Source organism: Pongo abelii, chromosome 3 (assembly GCF_028885655.2).
Source record: "Pongo abelii isolate AG06213 chromosome 3, NHGRI_mPonAbe1-v2.0_pri, whole genome shotgun sequence".
Lineage (NCBI taxonomy): Eukaryota > Metazoa > Chordata > Mammalia > Primates > Hominidae > Pongo > Pongo abelii.
In genome coordinates this window covers 140,392,182-140,408,311 of record NC_071988.2, presented here as the reverse complement: position 1 = coordinate 140,408,311, position 16,130 = coordinate 140,392,182, and the positions used below count along the sequence as shown (strand labels likewise).

At 37.7% G+C, this 16,130-nt stretch overlaps 1 protein-coding gene across 8 annotated transcripts in view; it reads left to right on the top strand.

Annotated features, from left to right (window-relative positions):
* Positions 1–15,783, top strand: part of SEC24D (SEC24 homolog D, COPII coat complex component) — a 114,387-nt gene extending 98,604 nt beyond the window's left edge. For 6 of the 8 annotated variants that reach the window (XM_054554398.1, XM_054554396.1, XM_024245893.3 and 3 more), the window contains exons 19-23: positions 228–346; positions 5,703–5,882; positions 7,112–7,303; positions 9,979–10,068; positions 14,954–15,783. In XM_054554398.1, coding sequence (XP_054410373.1) covers positions 228–346; positions 5,703–5,882; positions 7,112–7,303; positions 9,979–10,068; positions 14,954–15,094 — 722 coding nt within the window. In that variant the 3' untranslated portion in view covers positions 15,095–15,783. Of the gene's footprint in view, positions 1–227; positions 347–2,045; positions 2,893–5,702; positions 5,883–7,111; positions 7,304–9,978; positions 10,069–14,953 lie in introns of those variants that run through there. The other 2 variants (XR_008524699.2, XR_008524698.2) reach the window with 1 other exon arrangement.
* Positions 15,784–16,130: the final 347 nt, after the last annotated feature.

Below are 16,130 nucleotides of genomic sequence, written 5' to 3'. Positions count from 1 at the left end.
TGGCCAATATAACCTTTTGCTGTAGGTAGGCCAATGTTCTCCATTAGTTAGATCATCATATTTAGTCAAGAGGAGACTATTAGCAAATGACTTGAACAGATTTAAATGCTATTATTCTTGCTGGGTGGTCTGAAGATAATAGCAACTTGTTCTTTTTTGTTTGATTATTTGAAGAGATCAGTGTCTTAGCTAAAACTCATGTCCTTTTCATTGTTTTGTGCACATAGCTTTTAAAGCAGTTCTCCAGCAGCCTTTGAAGGTCATCCGGGAAATTCTAGTTAATCAGACTGCCCATATGTTGGCATGTTACCGGAAGAATTGTGCAAGTCCTTCTGCGGCAAGCCAGGTGAGCTGCCTATTGTACATAAATGTTAAAGTGTTACAAACGACTACTCATTTCTTCAGCACATAGCTATAGAAGGCTTATGATGTTGCAGGCACTTAGATGCTGTTATAGTAAACAATGTAGCTGAGAAGATTAAGAATGCAATTTGGGGGCTGTGGTGTTTTTTTTTTATAGCCAACATTTAAAAATTTGAACAAAAAAAAATGGATGTGCATATTCAGTTGACAGTCACTACGGTATGTATAAACAAAAGAATGTTATATGTAAGAAATGTCCTAATATAAACAGGATTCTCTTTTGTATCCAGAGATGGGTATTTTGTTATGAAATGTGTATGCTTAAATACATTTTAAGCATATTAACAAAGTTGACATGAGCTGATGGCAATAATAACATTTTATAAACAAATATAATTTATAAATATAAATACAGGAATTCTTTACATTTAAAAGTTATTAATAGGTGTCAAGAGTTTTCAAAGAATTGACTCTCCATCATCTAGTAATTTGAAATTTTAGAAGATTCTTTGAATAAACCTCATTTAGTCTCTCTCCTATAAAAGGAAAAGCAGAACCTCAAGTCCACATTTATTTTTGCATTTGCTCTCTTGTTCACATTCTTCTCTATGTCAATAAAAGTTAGATGGCATTTTTTATAGCTGTATATCAAATATGTGAATATAGAATTTCAACTAAAATAGCAATAGATGGGAAAACTTTCTAGTTCATTCGTTGTCAAAAGTGAGTGCTGAGAGGACATCTGAAGTCCCACCTAAAAGTAAATCCTCAGCAGGAAAGATAATGCAGATAAATTTTGGGTCCAAATTCTTAATCTGGGCAAAGAAAGAAAATAAAACAAACACATTTACTAGATGGATTTTTTCACAAAAGTTCCTTTCCATACTGTCCAAAGTGATTAAATTAGTCATCCATTCTTTTATCTCCTCTGTTGATAATCATATATAAGCAACTCCTGAATCTATATGAGTATTCGGTCTTCTTTATTATTCAGAAGATTTGCCATTTTAGTCAACTCAAATATCAGTACTATTTCATAGCATGCTTGTTCAAGTTACACAAAGCCCACCAGGTACACCTGGAATCTAGCCAGAATGTAGTCCAATCATGAGCACTTTAAACATTTACCTCATTTTACTATTTGTCTTAGAGCTATGGAAACATTATTCTGTTTCTGGAGTATCTCACACTTCAGGAGCATTAGTTGAAGCAGTACAGATACAGTTAGTGTCCTCTCTGGACATTCATTTGTTAACTTTGAAACAACTGGATTCAAAGACCTTAAGTTAAAAACAAACTTATTGCCTATTTATGGAAGAAAATAAAACCTGTTATTTTATTCTGGTTTAAAAGTTAAAAGCATTGTCCCTACCACTGGATAACCTGTTTGCACAATTAAATGATTTCTGGAGTTAAAACATTATGATTATAAATTTTCTCTGAATAAGTTGATAAGAGATTATTCCTGTTCTTATAATGAGGTTTTTCCATTAGCACTTTTCAAGTGTGCCTTTCAACCAATTATATGTTTTTAAAAAATAATGTAACTTGACCTTATGATTAACCATCATGGAGTCTAGAAAATGTGGAGATTCTAAAACAGTATTGTCTGAAAACATAGAATAGTTGGACTTAATGTTCTCTTCAGAAAATCTAACTGTAAACTTGGTACTTTCCTACAGTTCACTTGTGAAAAATAATATCTATGAAGATGGAGAGATTCCTAAAGGAATTCCGCTATTTTACTATAGAGCCCAAAGTTTCCTTGACCCAAGCAAGACCACCAAGGAGCTATTTGGATTGTATGATACTGGACCTCAGTAGAACTGCTTTTACTGAATTGCTGGAGCCAAAACTAGGCTGCAGCAAGAGAAGGCAATTAGGGTACAAAATCTAAGGAAGCTGTCATTCTGAGGATCATATGATAGATGCTGGGTTAAGTCATATGGCTGGGCATGGTGGCTCATGCCTGTAATCCCAGCCCTTTGAGAGGCCAAGGCAGGTGGATCACTTGAGGTCAGGAGTTCAAGACCAGCCTGGGCAACATGGTGAAACCCCGCATCTACTAAAAATACAAAAACAGCTGGGCGTGGTGGCATGGACCTCTAATCCCTGTTACTCAGGAGGCTGAGGCAGGAGAATAGCTTGAACCCAGGAGGCGGACGTTGCAGTGAGCCAAGATCATGCCACTCCACTCCAGCCTGGGCAAAAAAAAAAAAAAAAAAAAGACTTATAACTGGAAACAAGAAACAAGATAAATTAGGCTGAGTGCAGTGGCTCACACCTGTAATCCTAGCACTTTGGGAGGCCAAGACAGGAGGATTGCTTGAGGCCAGCAGTTGAAGGCCAGCCTGGGCAACATATCGAAACCTCCACCTCTACTAAAAATAAAAACTTAGCCAGGTGTAGTGGTACATGCCTATAATCCCAGCCACTCAGGAGGCTGAGGCAAGAGGATCCCTGGAACCCAGGAGCTTGAGGATGCAGCGAGCTATGATTGTGCCACCATACTCTAGCCTGGATGACAAAGTGAGACCCTGTATCTTTAAAAAAAAAAAAAAAAAAATGCAAACTTTAAGGCTTATAAGGCTTACATAAGCAATGTGGATTCGTTTAATTAAATCTAATAGCTCACTGTTCTGAGCTTAAATATATTAATATCATATGGGAGTGCACTGATTTCAAAAGGCAAGTCAAATGACCTTAACTGCAAAATAAGCTTTTTTAAAAAAAAAAACAATAACAAACAAACAAAAAAAACTCATTACCACTTCTGTCACTTTAAAACCTAAAGAAGGAAAGAAGTTTCCAAATTCAAGCAAGCTCGACTTATATGAATTACTGCTCCCACCTCACTCACACTTTACTCCCAAAGAATAATTTAGTTATTTATGGAGGGGGTCAGTGGGGTGGGGAGATTTTATAGTGGTAATCCATGGCCACATTTTCTTCCTCACCTCAAAAACATTGAATAAGACCGTCTTCTTGTTTTCTTTCATTCTTTAACTCCATTTTTTTTTTGTTTTCATAATTAGATTTTCCTTCTCATTTACCACCTGTTTTTCTTCCCTCTGCCTTCTATAATCCAACCTCCTCTGATTAGACTTTTTAGTCCCAATAGTGTCATTTTGGGCCAACCTCACCCCTTTGTGGTATTTAGGATCACAGATTTCTGAACTCTTAATATGACCTCATTAATTAGAAGCAACCAGTGAAATTTCAATCTGATATTTTAAAACCAAATGGACATGCTTTATACAGGAATCTAAGAACATTCTTGATCCTTGATCTTGATAACTTGTAAAATGGCTAACTAGTAACTAGACCAGAAATAGCATCGGGGCCACATGGCTCTGGAATATGACCATGATCTATCTGGTTCCTACATCTTTTTATCATAGTTTTCCTTGGCTGAGAAAGTAATCCAGTACCAAATGTTGTTAAATGAAGATATATTATGCTAGAGAAAAAATTAGAAGAGAGTGTTCTACTCTTATGAATAAACATACATTTAACTGTCCTTGGTTCTTTGAAAGGAGATTAGAAGTCAACAGGGGAAACAAACTGCAAAGTAGAATCATTCTGAAATATGTTTGCCTGAGCCAGTTAGAAAGTTCTGTTCCCCACATTCCTAACTTAGTACATCATGAGAAGAGACTTTCAGTGTGGATTCTGATAACTGTATATCCATTTTCATCATCAAGATAGAAAGCTAAGCCAGGCATGGTGGCTCACGCCTGTAATCCCAGCAGTTTGGGAGGCTGAGGTGGGCGGATTGCTTGAGGTCAGGAGTTTGAGACCAGACTGGCCAACATGGCGAAAACCCATCTCTACTAAAAAAACAAAAGTTAGCCGGGTGTGGTGGTACATGCCTGTAATCCCAGGTACTCAGGAGGCTGAGGCAGGAGAATCACTTGAACCCAGGAGGCGAGGTTGCAGTGACCCGAGATTGCACTGCTGTGCTCCAGCCTGGGCAACAGAGTGAGACTCCATCTCAAAAAATAAAAATAAAAAATAAAAAGAGAGAAAGCTAAAAAGAAACCATTAATTTATAAATCAGATATTTCATTTATCTGTTTGCAAGTTATTATCTCGTATGTATAATTTTTCTTTTGGATATGTCCTTGTTCACTGACTTGTGCTATTAAGTGGAAGGAAGTGACATTCAGATCAGTCAAACTTGATTATTAGCTATTCTTACAATATTTATTTAGGAGAAAGTTAAACAATATAGGACATTATGATTTCTTAAATCATCAGGTTGTGTTCCTAGAATTGTTGCATTGTGTTAGGTTGTAGTATCTCACAAGGGCATGTACTTTGGGGCAGTTAGAATGAGGTCATGTGAGCCAAAGTGAGGATGGAGAGAAGGTACAGGTAGATTATGAAGGTAGAATTAAAAGGATTTGTTTATTAATTGAGGGTAAAGAAATAAATGAATTAGGGTTCATCTGGAAGTTCTACACTGAATAGGAAACATGGGAGGAAGAACATGTTTGTGGAATTGTAGGAGTTTGATTTTGCAGGTTATCATTCAGTAGTGACACATCTAAATGCATGAAGCATTTCCTTTTTTAATCTATAGTACTACAATCTCTCTTTATTATGTTTTATGTATTTATATGTCTATCCCCAGCGAACTTCAAGCATCTTACGACATGGACTATGCCTTATTCCTTTTTATATCCTTGACACTTTGCACAGAACCTATGACACAATGGCATTTAATATTTGTTTGATGAGTTTAAGATGCATGAAAATCATAACGGAAGAGATATCCTGTGGGCAGTTAGAAATGCTATTCTTGAAGTGGAAATATAGGTTTTGTAATCACTTTTTAAAAAGTTTTATTAAATATATGTATATATCTAAACATATATATATATATGGTATATCCTATGTGCTAGGCACTGTTGTGCTTTACAAATCATTTAATTATCATAACCCAATTATCATGAAGTAGATATACTATTATTACATATTCAGCTAAAAAAAAAAAAACAAAAACACTGAGAAAAAGACACGGTAAGTAATTTGCCCTGGGTCACACACCTGCTAAAAGACAGAGCTGGGATTGCATCCTAAGCAGTGAGTGGGTAGTGCTGATAACAGCTACACCAGGCTGCTGTAGCATTGGATAAAATAAAAACAACTGCTGCTCTTTGAATGCCTGCTCTGAGCCAGTTACTGTGTGCTCTGGGTGCTTTACGTTGGTTACCAGTTAATCCTTACATCCTTACAAGTTCAAAAGCAAATGATGTTTCAGTCTTACAGATGAAGCTCAGGGGATTGTTCTCAGTAAAGATCAAGCGTATGAAACAAAAAATTGTCTTTTTCAGCTTATTCTACCAGATTCCATGAAAGTATTGCCAGTGTACATGAATTGCTTGTTGAAAAACTGTGTGCTACTCAGCAGACCAGAGATCTCAACTGATGAACGAGCATACCAGAGACAGCTGGTCATGACTATGGGTGTGGCTGACTCTCAGCTTTTCTTCTACCCACAACTTCTGCCCATAGTAAGCATGCTGGGGTGGTGCATTTCCCAGAGGAGGCTGGAAGGGAATCATATTTTGTGCTTTCCCGTATGTTATATCTGAAATATGTTGTTCTTAAGAGAAAAGTTAAAGTCACAAATGCCTTCAAAATATATGGTGTGGAATTTCGAGCAGGGGCTCTTTCTGCAAGTTGCTTACGTGCATCAGTATGTGCTCACTATGGTGAGGGGAGGGAATCTGAGGAGTTCTGCGTCTCCTTCAGTCTGTTTTCAGCACAGAAGTTAGGGCATCCTGTTAAAATAATTGTCAGCTCTGGCCAGGTGCCGTGGCTCACGTCTGTAATCCCAGCACTTTGGGAGGCCAAGGCGGGCAGACTGCCTGAGGTCAGGAGTTTGAGACCAGTCTGGCCAACATGGTGAAACCCCATCTCTACTAAAAAATACAAAAAAATTAGCCGAGCGTGGTGGTATGTGCCTGTAATCCCAGCTACTCGTGGGGGGCTGAGGCAGGGGAATTGCTTGAACCAGGGAGGTGGAGGTTGCAGTGAGCCGAGATAGTGCCTCCAGCCTGGACGACAGAGCAAGACTCCGTCTCAAAAAAAAAAAAAAAAATTGTCAGCTCGTATTACTGCTTCCCTCAAAACACTCCAGGATTTCCCATCTCAGTAAAAGCCAAAGTTCCTACCACCCTGGCCCAGTGCTATGTGCCCCGCCCTCCCCTCCCTTCTAGAAATCTTGTTACTCTCCCTTTCCCCATCCCACTTCAGCCACACTGGGCTTCGTGCTGATCCTCAAACACTCCATTTGGGCCCTTGCTTTAGGACCTGTGCACTAGCTTTTCCTTCCATCTGAAATGGTCTTCTCTAGTTGTCCCCATGGCACCTTCTCTTACCTCCTCAGGTTACCTTCTTAAAAGTTTGTGGGCTCCCTGGACTACCCTAGTTAAAATTTGTCCCCACCTTTACCAGCGACACGCCCCATCCCACTTGCGTGCATCGTTTCTTCATAACTCTTAACACCATCTATATTCTGTATATTTTACTTATTTTATGTGTTGTCTCTTCCTCCCTGCACAAAACCATTTGCTGCACAAGGTAGGGATTATTTTCTAATGACTGGAATAAAGTCTGGCACATAATAAGTATTCACTATGCATTGAGGGAGGGAAGGGAGGAAAAAGGAAAGGAAAAGAGGAAGGAGGGAAGGGAAGGGGAAGAAAGGAGTTTCTAACTCTCGTCTGTGCCTGCCCAGCACACGTTAGATGTCAAGAGTACAATGTTACCTGCTGCTGTTCGTTGCTCTGAGTCCCGTCTTTCAGAAGAAGGAATATTCTTACTGGCTAATGGCCTACACATGTTCCTGTGGTTGGGAGTAAGCAGCCCACCAGAACTGATCCAAGGAATATTTAATATGCCATCTTTTGCACATATCAACACAGATATGGTAAGTATTATTTTCATTGCTTTTGTGGTAATATGAAAAACATCAATTCTTAAATGTTTTTATTTATGTGCAGTCAAATATTACAGAAAGAAAAATAATAAGGCATATATTTCTGTATACGAAAGAAAGAATTTCATGTTTTGTTCAATATCAATTAGCTGGTATAAAGTTATTTGTATAGAGTACTTTCAAACAACTAAAATATGTGACTTTAATAGAAAATGCTAACACTTCCAGATCATTAACTATGTGCCAGTCTCTGTACTCTAAATACTTAAATATACCATTTCAGTTAATTGTCATAACAAATCAGTGAGATGGATATGGTCTCAACATTTTACAGAAGAATCAATTGAGGCTTGGAGACAAGTTCCTTCAGGTAGTAAAGTGGCAGAGATGGGAACTGAATTCAGTTCTTATGCTCTGGACTCATCCCTGGTGCTGAACTGCATACTCAGAAGAATGTAGAAATCTTTCATAAGTGTTTGGCTACAGACTAAATCAGATTACTGAGTTAACAAATAATAATTCCATAAAAAGAGACTATACACCCCTCTGTTGCAATAACAACAAAAGAAATTGTGAGTTTGATGTTAAATTAATACAAATGACTATTTTAAAGTATCTTAGGAAAACCCAGCTTATAATTTTACAAGAGTCAACATTTATTGCAAACCTTATTTGTAGACCATTGTTGTGTGAGCATCACTGCCGATGGCTATTGTTTGGCTCTGATAGTGGGTTCCAGTAGAGCTCAGCAGATAGTTTCCTGAAGCCTCACTTACGTTGTGGCAAGATGGCTTAAGTCTAGTTGTTGAACCCAATTGTATGAAGTACAGTTTATCAATATATATAGCATCTTGCAGAAAGAGGCAGGATTAAAATTCAAGGCCATGACGGGTGATCAGTTTAGAGAGCTGCATATTCATTAGGAATGTCAAAAGTGTATTTTTAAGAGAATTCAAGGGCATCAATATTCCAGTTAGAGATTGGTTTTAAGATGAAGATTTAGAAATTGATATCTGCATAGGTTTGAAATTAAGAAATGATTGTAAATGCAATTTAAAAAAATAAAATTCAGTAGGCAAAGAACTATGAGTCTGAAGAATGTTTATATAAAAGTTAAGGAAGCTTCCTCTTGTAATATATTGACATAGTAAATGCTGAATGCATAGTTGCTGAACTGAACATCCACAGGAGATAGCCAGTGTCTCTACCACAAGGCAGCAGATTGGTAGGTCTGTGCTTATATCAGCATACCGGTATTTCCTTGACTTTCATCAACAAAATGAAACAAAGTTAAAAACCAAATGTAAGCTACTTTCTTTTTAGAGGCAGCTGGCACTTTAAAACATATACATGAAGAATACTTACGTTGTTTGTTAAATAAATAGATCTACCATAATATGCCACATAATGCATATAGGGGATGGAAGTGTGAATATAAATAATGAATTTTTTGCTTTCCTTACTCCTGTGAAAAATATTGACCATAAACTTTTCCTGACACTTGAGGTTTATGGTGAAACATTCTAACTCACATGTTCTCTGGCTAACTCACAGTTAGCCAGATGGCTCTTGGCATCTTCTTGCTGAGAAGCAAACATTAGCATTTTACTCTGTCTTAATGGAAGAAATGTAAGTCAAAATTCTTCATATCACCTGGATGCCATGTGCAGCTGGATTGGCCTGTAGACCACTAACCAGATTTCTGGGCTATCTAAGAGGCTGCATTCCCTTTGAGAAATCAACATTTGGTAGTTCGTTTTAATGCTGGAACAGTAGTACTTGGATGGAATTTTCCATCCATTGAAGGAATAAAGTACATTCTTTTCTCTCACAACATAGCCTTGAATCTTGAAAAGGGATCAAACTTTCACAAGAAGTTGTTTGCATAAAACATATACTATTGTCTCTTGGTATCCATGGGGAATTGGTTCCAGAACACTCTATAAATTCACAGATGCTGAAGTCCCTGATATAAAATGGCATGGTATTTGCATATAACTTGTGCATATACCCCCATATATTTTAAATCATCTCTAGATTACTTATAACACCAGCTGGGCATGGTGGCTCACACCTATAATCCCAGCACTTTGGGAGGCTGAAGCGGGAGGATTGCTTGAGTGCAGGCGTTGAAGACCAGCCTGGGCAACATGGTGAGACCCTCTCTCTATCAAAAAAAAAAAAAAAAAAAGATTACCTATAACACCTAATACAATATAAAATGCTATGTAAATAGTTGTTAAACTATATTGTTTACAGAATAGTGACAAAAAAAAACCCCAAAATCCATGTCTTTTCAGTACAGATGCATTTTTTGCAAGTAATATTTTTGTCTGTGGTTGGCTGAATCCATGGATGCAGAACCCATGGATACAGAGGGCTGACTACGTCTGTGCTGTGTCATTTCAGTGATGTACATGTGTCAAATTCCAGAGGAAGAGTTTTTTTCAAAAGACAGAAATAATTGTCTTCTGTCAATTATGGGAATGGGTGCCAATAATTTTTAGTGCATTTTCCCCACAGTTTTGGTTTTCAGGTAATGAACTACACCAATGTTCAAGTACATGGTTTTAGAAGGATGTTTTTAACATTATGATAATCTCATATTGCTACTTCTATCTAAATGTTATAAACTGTACTAAAACTTTGATTTTCTTAAATTTAAGACATTGCTGCCTGAAGTGGGAAACCCATACTCTCAACAACTCAGAATGATAATGAGTATTATCCAACAAAAGAGGCCATATTCAATGAAGGTAAGAAAGCAATTTTATTTTTCCCTTTATTCAAATGTTAAAAATTTCATTAAAGACTTAAAATGCGCACCCTATATTTTTATGACATGATCTTTGATTTTAAAAACTCACACCATCACAAATCTAAAACAAAAGTTAAAAAAACCTCACATTAACCTCTAAGTATATCTACCTACTTACCAGTCACAAACATAAATGGCTACTACCATGGGTTAACTATGGGGGTATCTTAAGTCAGTATTAACTTCATGATTTAATAGCAATTGGTACCATTAACAGACTTTGAAATGACTTTTCTTCTGGTGCCTAAAATTACTTAATTATAAAAGTATCATTTAGAACATTTGTAAAATTTGATTTATTACAATGTTTAATTTATATTCTCTGAAGAGTTTTGTTATTCTTGTCCTTCCAAGCCCTTGTAACCTTTTCTGAGTTTGAGTAAAAAAATTTAATATGTCTAGAACCCAGGAAAATTATATGTTGTTGCCACGTTCCAGATACTTACTTGTTTTCCTTCCCAAGCTCAGTATTAGAGTCTCCTGGGATCTAGAATGTATAGATGATGATGATGTGCTGTGTAACACTGCTTACTGAAGAGCTATAAGACACTCACCTGGAGGCACGTGTCTACAAGTGCCAGGGTATTTATGGGGCCAGTTGTCTCCTGAAATGTAAATGTGATGTCAATCTGAACCAACATTCGTAACTGTGAAAGTAACTCATGCATGCAAACATCAACTTTAGGTAGAGCTTAGGCAAATTGAACTAATGACATCTGGATGAATACACAACTTTTCTAGAACAGTTTTCAAACCACACAGCACCTATGGTTCAGTTTAAGGGCAGGACCTAGAGATGACAGACAAGGCTCAAACTAAACACATTCTCTTAAGATTTGGTTACACGTTTTTCTAGGGCATTCTCTCTGAATGCCCTAGAAACATGTGTAACCAAATCTTGAGTCTCATGAAATGCAAATTGAAAGCCACTGGTATTTAGAATGCACAGCAATAATGATTCACCTTCATCCCAGCTGCAGCAACTGCATCCTTCCAACTGGGCATTTGCAGAGAAGAGGCAGGACTAAGCATGGAGATCATCCTTGTGCTCAGTAGTTCCTCCTTCAGGGAAAACCATTAAACTTTCCTCTGCTTTCTCCCACCTGTTCCAACCTCTTATCAAAGTTATGTCAGCTTTGGTTATAAAACCATCTGGGGGTGAGCTTCAAATATTATATGTGAATAAAATATTAAGCACCTGTGTGATAAAACAATTTTAGCTTGAATACTTAAAGAATCAGATATTCTTATGTACTACCTGCAGATGTATCCATCTGTTCATAGAGTGCTATCTCTATAAAGAATTAGAAATATCTAAAATCTACAGATGTCAGAGTTGAAAGGAATCTGGGAGATACCTGGCTTCCTGTACCTGCACATCACAGACATGAAAGTGAGGCTCAAAGGACCTCACTAGCTTGGTCCGGGTCTCACAACTGGATCATAGCAGATACAGGGCTTGTACTAGCTGCTTAGTCCCAGTGCACTTAGCATTCCACCCTTTCTCTGACACTTGAAAACTGACTAAACAAAGGAAATGAAAACATACTTTTAAAGGGTTAAGATTAGGTAGGAGAAAAGAGTTGGTATGGAAGGATCAAGAGTAACAAAATCAAATCTAGAAGGAACTGCTACCTTCTAGGTTATGCTAATTACGTTTTCAAAAACCCAGGCCTCTTAGACCTTATTGTCAGATTATTCTCATATATGTGGGGAACAACAACAAAAAAGATTTCTACTACAGTATATCTACAGATGACCGAAACCAAGTGCCTTCCTGAGAAATTCTAGTCCTGCCCTGCACGGTTCTCTGTGCTCCAAATGTTTTTTATTCTCTCTCCTTCCACTTGTATTTTCTAGAGTATTCCTTTCCCATTGGCCCTTTTCCAGTTTACAAGCTGTTCAAATCTACCTTCATAGAAGCTGCCACTTCTCCAAGATTCTGCTTCTCTTTCCTCATTCATTCTACAAATATTTATTGAACACCGGCAACATACCAAACATTCTACAACCAAGCTCCTTGAAAAAGTCTATATTAACTGCTCTTTCCTTCTTCTCATCTCTCCAGTTCTCTGTAAACTGCCAAATTGCTAAAGACAATTGATTCTCAATCCTTTTATGCATTTACAAGGTTGACTACTTCCTCAAATTCTCTCCTGTCAGCTTTCAAAACATCCCCTGCTCCTGATTCTTCTTTCTCAGTGACTCTTTTTCATAGGCTTCTCTTCATTCATCTGCCACTTAAGAGTTAATATTCCCCAAAGGTTGTATCATGGCTCTCTTCTCGCTCAACATGTTCCACCTGGGCCTTCCTAATCACTCCCATGCTTCAGCGATTCCCTGTGAGTCAGCCAATGAAAGATGAGACTGGCTTTTGAAGCACATTAATTCTTTAAGATCTCTGGTAAGGTGACCCAGAGAATGTCACATTCAGAGTTAGCCAGTCTTCCCTTGGAGAAGGCACACAAGAAGCAAGGAGGTGACGAGCAGTGATTATTTTAATGTTCTCCTCCTACTCTATAGGGCCATACCCCTCCCTTTAGAAATGTAAAGCGGGGAAATAAAGACGGATCTACCAATCCATACCAGGATGCTTTCCTTTTATTGGTGTGGGTGTGCCCCTTGAAGAGACGACCATCACTGTGTCAAGACAGGCCAATACCACTTCCATGACTCCACTCCCCTGAGACCTTCCACTATATTTTCTGTGTCATCCTGACACCTGTAGATAATCAAATGGTAGGATAGGATATTAATCACTGTAGCTTAAAGTTAAGTTTCTCCCAAGGCTGAAATTCATTCCCTGTTCTACTTACCACCTCAGCTCGTAGCGAGACACTTTGTCAGAGGAGGTTGTACAGTAAGCACCACACAAAAACAAAAACAAAAAACCCAAGTGAATGGCAGCAATAGAAAATACCTCAGATGAGCAACCTGAATTTCTTTCCATTAATTTCCATAAAGAAAGTAAATTCTAAAGAAATTGGAACTTCAAGTCTTTCCTCCTTCAATGTCTTATTCTGCCCAGCCTCAGCCTGAGTTGTGTCAGAGGCTAGACCCACACTGCCCCTACCAATCATGGACAGTAGTAAAGTCGTAGTGGCATGTGGGAGAGGGTGGATAAAACATAAAATGAAAAGAATCCTGACTTCAGGTTCATCAGGAGGCAAATTTTAAACTTCTTTGGAGAAATCTCATTAAGGGATAGTTTTGCTTCCTCATGTAGGAGTGGAATCTGCCTATGCACACAGCTATTCCAGTGCCAACTCCCAGTACCTAGAGCTGACACCCAAAAGCCAAGGCATCACACATATCTGGATCCACATGGAATTAGCTGAGTTGTGGCAGCAGCAGTTGTTCTTATATATTATTATTTTTACTAGGTCGGGGCAACTTAAAACCCAACAGACTTGGATCCAGGTCAAAACATTATAAAGGAAAAAAGCAAGTGGTGTTGACAGAGTTACTCTCTGCTTGATAACTAAAAAGCATAGAAGGCAAAAGTAGGGCAGGCCCTGCCCTCCTAGCCAAAATTGCACATACCTTCCCTGCTGCAGCTGGTGAAGTGGCTAACTGCATGTGCTTCCCTATTGCAGGCCTTTCTGGTGTGTTTACCTCCTGAGAGGAAGAAGTGAGAAACACCCTGGTTCCTCTTAATTATATAGGAGGCAGGTGGAGAGGCATTGTTGTGCATGTATGGCTCAGTTAACCCCACTTGTGGTGCAATAAATATGAAATTATGACAATTCAGATCATCTACCTTGACTTCCTCAAGTACGAATACAGGTGTAGAAAGAAGGGCTCAAAGTGTTTATGACAAAACTGCCTCTCTTCTGGGCTTCTTCCCTGTGGGTTTCTTAGAGCGGCACTCTCCAGTAACACAGATGCATATGCAATTCTATGTTTTCTGATGACTGCATTTAAAAAGAAAAAAATTCATTTAAATAATTAATTTAACCCAGTATAGCCAAAATATAATTTCTATATGTAATCTGTGTCATCAATTATTGAGATATTTTTACATTTTATTTTTCATACTAAGTCTAGAAATCTATTGTGTGTCTTATATTTACAGCACATCTCAATTTGGATTAGCCACATTTTAAGTGCTCAATAGTATGTGTGTCTGGCTGTTGTACTGGACAGCACTGGTCTAGAGAATCGTGATGAGCAAAGGACAGGAGTTCTCCCTGTTTTCCCTGTGTGTTAACCTCTCTAGCATCTCTCCAATCTACCCCTTTTCCACCTCCACTGCTCTAATTCCGAACCTGATCATCTCCCACCCAGACGCTTCAAACCACTTCCTGTCTAGTGTCCCTCATCTCACGAATGTATTGTACATACTGCTGCCACTTAACTGTCTCATTTCATTCTTCTGCACTTTCACTGGATCACATTTCCTACAGAAACCCAAACTCATTATGATGATAATTTGTCCCTTTTAGAAGCCTGTGATAATTTACATGCCAGCCATAATTGTATCTCTGGTACATGGCACATGTATTCCAGTATGGAACACTCTCTAGCCCTACCCCTATCCTTTAAGGCTCAGGGGACAGTTACTATCATTGTGAAGCCTTTCCCATAACACTCTGCTTAGGTTTCATTTTTGCCACTTAAAATTGTATGTCTTAGGTTTTGGGGTTTCGGGGTCCATGCCTCTTTCCACTCTAGATATTAGGCACTTTCCCATCATCCTCCATAGCCTCGCACATAATGGACATTCAATAATGTTTGCCGAAATTGAAAGAGACAAAATTGAGCCATTTTCAAATAATGTTTATAACCAGGGGCTGTTACTGTTTTGTTTTGTTTTTTCCTAGCTCACAATCGTAAAGCAGCGAGAACAGCCAGAAATGGTTTTCCGACAGTTCTTGGTAGAAGACAAAGGACTTTATGGAGGCTCTTCTTATGTGGATTTCCTTTGTTGTGTTCACAAGGAGATCTGTCAGCTGCTTAATTAATTGAAACTTCTCTGTCATTGATGTTGCATTTCTAAGGAGATAATCTCCTTCTTGGTGCCTAATTTTCTAGATGATAATAGGCTAGTTTTGATTTCTTGCTCATTTTCAGAATAACTTTCCAGGAAGAGACGGCATTTAGAACTTCAGCTTTGGTGCTCAGGTATAAAGCCAATTAAGGTACAATTGTACCATAAAGGGAACAATCTGTTTCTGATTGCACAGTTTCTAATTTTTAAAACTGATGTGGTTTGCGTTTCATAAAAGGTAAAGTTTACAGAACCATAAACATTCTCAATTTTCTTTATGCTAGACATATAAATTATTTTTCAAACTGTATAGATTTGGGGTAAAAAGTTGTCTCAGTTCCTCTCCCAATTGCAATGACAAAAAAAAGCTTAATTTTTACATTATACTTAATTTTTTAAAACCATGTAACTCCATTGAACACATTTTTCAACTTAAGGTTTGCATAGCAGACTTTTAATAACCTTGGGATTTATCTGGTAGAACAATATGTGTTCTACATTTTTTTCATAATTATATATTGTGTATGTTAAAACTATTTTCCAGTTTTGTCTGTAAAACTGTCTTTATCAATATGCTTAATGGTTCTTTGTACAATTTTGAAAGTTTCTACCTGTATATAATGGATCTTAACCAGTATCAATAAATCACTTTGTATAATCTTAGTAGGTAGATTTATTTATTTATTTATTATGTATTTTTAGGTCTTAAAAAGAAATAAGGGTAGTATTCAAAATGTCTTGGCAAAAAGTTGTTTGGGTAGCTCACTAAGAACAAATCAGGAAAACAAAATTTTCTCTTTTTTTTGAGGGTGGAGGAGTATTAGGCAATAAATCTAAGAAACATCATATTATACTTGAGAAAGGCATTTCAAAGTTCTCTAAAATGTTTTTGTGGGCAAAATAAATAGAAATGGGCTACATGAAACCATTATTAATGAATATGTCTAAACCTAGGAGAATGATTTTGAGTGATGTCACAAAGGCATCTGCCTCTACCTGCCCTATTCAAC